Genomic DNA, 2,778 nt, shown 5'->3' with positions numbered 1-2,778 from the left:
GTGCTGCTTTTACCGTACGGGTTACACTCTGGGAAATGTGATTTGTCCCGGACCGGCATACACACACGGATAGCAAGCGATTTTTTCCTGCATAAATCGAAATACTAATTCAAACTCTGTTCAATTCCTCTCTTCCTTCTTCAATCAGGATCCTGACACATCAATGGCAGCGAAAAACGCAACCACCAGCTACATTCGACGAGAACCGAACGTGAAAGAGAACGATAAAACTACGCAAGTGTGCATTTGAAGGATTGGCATCACCGGCACAGCCAATCCAACGGACATAAAGGGGCAGAAGGGCAAGAAGGAGAAAGAAAAAATAACACGACTCCCACATAAGTTGTGCGGATTTGGGATGCTGTAACATCCTCGGGACATTCGTCATCGTGGTAATCGTTTCAAGTGTGTGTATGTGTGTGCTTTTTGTGTGAACTACGGCGGAGAGGCTAGTGTGAAAGATGTGCGGAGATAAACACGCAATGCAAAACTACCAGGACCAGCATCAGCACGTGCAATAGTAGCACCCAGCGTGGGACGGAAGCGTGGTCTGCGAGTGACACTCATCCCGGTGAGACGCAAATCGAACAAAGACAGCTTGACAGTGTACTCACCCGACAAGCGCAAGGGACGTGGACGTGTGTGATCGTAAATTTTTTACTATCGGGTAAGGCTGCCGTCCTGCACCACGACACCAGTGCCAGAATGCTGACGCCAGTGTCCGGACTCGTCAGCTTGGTGGGCGCTGTAACGGTGGCTACTGCAGCCTCGACGGCCCCAGCCGCAATGGCGTCGCTCGCACACGATCACACCGAGCTTCCGCTGATGGGGACCGACCATCCACCAAACTCTCTGACGCCAGGCCGAGGCCTTTTCGCATCGAACGCAACGAATCTCACACTGACGCTCGAAGAGCTGCTGTTGTTTGGACGCCCGAACAGCTCGACGGTGGCTCCACCGAGTGCGGACAACGATATTATCTTCTCGAACAAGCTTGTGCAGATCGTGTTCTGTGTGCTTTACTCGAGTATCTTTGTGCTCGGAGTGTTCGGTAATGTGCTGGTGTGCTACGTCGTGTTTCGCAACAAAGCCATGCAAACGGTTACGAACCTGTTCATTACGAATCTTGCCCTTTCGGATATACTGTTATGTGTGTTGGCCGTACCATTCACTCCGTCCTATACGTTCATGAGACGATGGGTGTTTGGGAAGTTATTGTGTCATACTGTGCCCTTGGCGCAAGGTTGTAGTGTGTACATATCGACCTTAACACTAACGTCGATCGCGATCGATCGGTTCTTCGTGATCATCTACCCGTTCCATCCACGCATGAAGCTATCCACCTGCATTACCATCATCGTGCTGATATGGTCGTTCGCGATAATGGTGACGATGCCGTACGGTCTCTACATGAAGCTGCACGGCGTGGCGTCCAACGGGACCGATGGCGCATCGCCAGCACTTTCCAGCGCAATGTACTGTGAGGAGTTGTGGCCATCCGAGGAAATGCGTAAAACATTCTCGATCGTCACGTCGATACTACAGTTTGTGCTACCGTTCATCATAATGGCATTTTGCTATATTTGCGTGTCCATAAGGCTGAATGATCGGGCACGCACCAAACCTGGCAGTAAGACTTCCCGCCGCGAAGAGGCCGACCGCGATCGCAAGAAGCGCACGAACCGAATGCTTATTTCGATGGTGGCCATCTTCGGCATTTCCTGGCTACCGTTGAATGTAGTCAACATGTGTAACGACTTCAATTCGGACATAAACAGTTGGCGGTTCTACAATCTGATCTTCTTCATCGCGCATCTAACGGCCATGTCCTCTACGTGCTACAATCCGTTTCTATACGCCTGGCTGAATGATAATTTCCGCAAGGAGTTTAAACAGGTGCTACCCTGTTTCGATCCGTCCCGTGGTCGAGCGGGGACTGTCGGAGGCAATCGGGGAGCTGGCGGAGGCTGGCGTTCCGAGCGAACATGCAACGGCAACAACGACACCGTACAGGAAACGCTAATACCTAGCTCGCAAATACTGCCCTGCAGCCGCAGCTCACAGCCACAGCAACAGGCGCAACATTTGAGTTCATCCTCGAGCCAGGGCCAAAGCAATCAACCGACCGTTGATTCGATTCTTCTGTCGGAGGTTGTACCGCCTCTTTCGCTTCCACCACCGCTCTCAAACAACATGCTGCCGAGTGTACAGAGCGCGGAAACCGTTATCCTTCCATCGGGCGTACTGGAAACTCCGTTCGATGTACAGCTTATACCCACCGTAGGTACGCCGGTCAGTAACGGAACGTCGGAAGGTACGAATCTCGCCACAGCTGCGGGTGTCCGCAATGGATTAAACCATGCGTGTACGAACCCGAAGCTATCGTCACTGATCCTCATCAATGATGGAACAACGGCAGACTCAAAAGTGCCCGCTATACTTTAAGAAGTTGTGCCAATGATGCTGTTTGATAGGTAAGTGTAATATTCAACTGTACATATTTTTCTTCATTTTGGTTCCTTGTTTCGCTGAAAGCTTAAAGAAACGACGTTTCTTTGCAATTTTTTTTAAATTATTCAACCATAGTAAGACAACGCTATGTTCTGACGCAACACCAACAGCGATAGCAAAGAATAATAATTAGATAATTGAAAAATTCCTTCGTATTTCCCTTGCGTTGGCAAATTTTATGAATCGGACTTATCTCGCATTATGGAAATAGCTAGAACAGAATGCCAGTAGTGCTGGTGATGCCATAATCGTTGCACTTTGCTCTGC

At 49.9% G+C, this 2,778-nt stretch overlaps 1 protein-coding gene across 1 annotated transcript; it reads left to right on the top strand.

The window, feature by feature from the left end:
- Nucleotides 1–347: 347 nt before the first annotated feature.
- LOC126568049 (prolactin-releasing peptide receptor) lies at nt 348–2,467 on the top strand. Its single transcript, XM_050224455.1, has one exon. It carries the CDS (start codon nt 706–708, stop codon nt 2,443–2,445), a length of 1,740 nt encoding a protein of 579 aa, XP_050080412.1. The 5' UTR covers nt 348–705; the 3' UTR covers nt 2,446–2,467.
- The last annotated feature ends 311 nt before the right edge of the window (nt 2,468–2,778 follow it).

This window comes from Anopheles maculipalpis, chromosome 2RL (genome assembly GCF_943734695.1).
Source record: "Anopheles maculipalpis chromosome 2RL, idAnoMacuDA_375_x, whole genome shotgun sequence".
Classification (NCBI taxonomy): domain Eukaryota; kingdom Metazoa; phylum Arthropoda; class Insecta; order Diptera; family Culicidae; genus Anopheles; species Anopheles maculipalpis.
The sequence above is the reverse complement of the archived record's forward strand: the minus strand, read 5'-3'. Positions and strand labels throughout refer to the sequence as shown.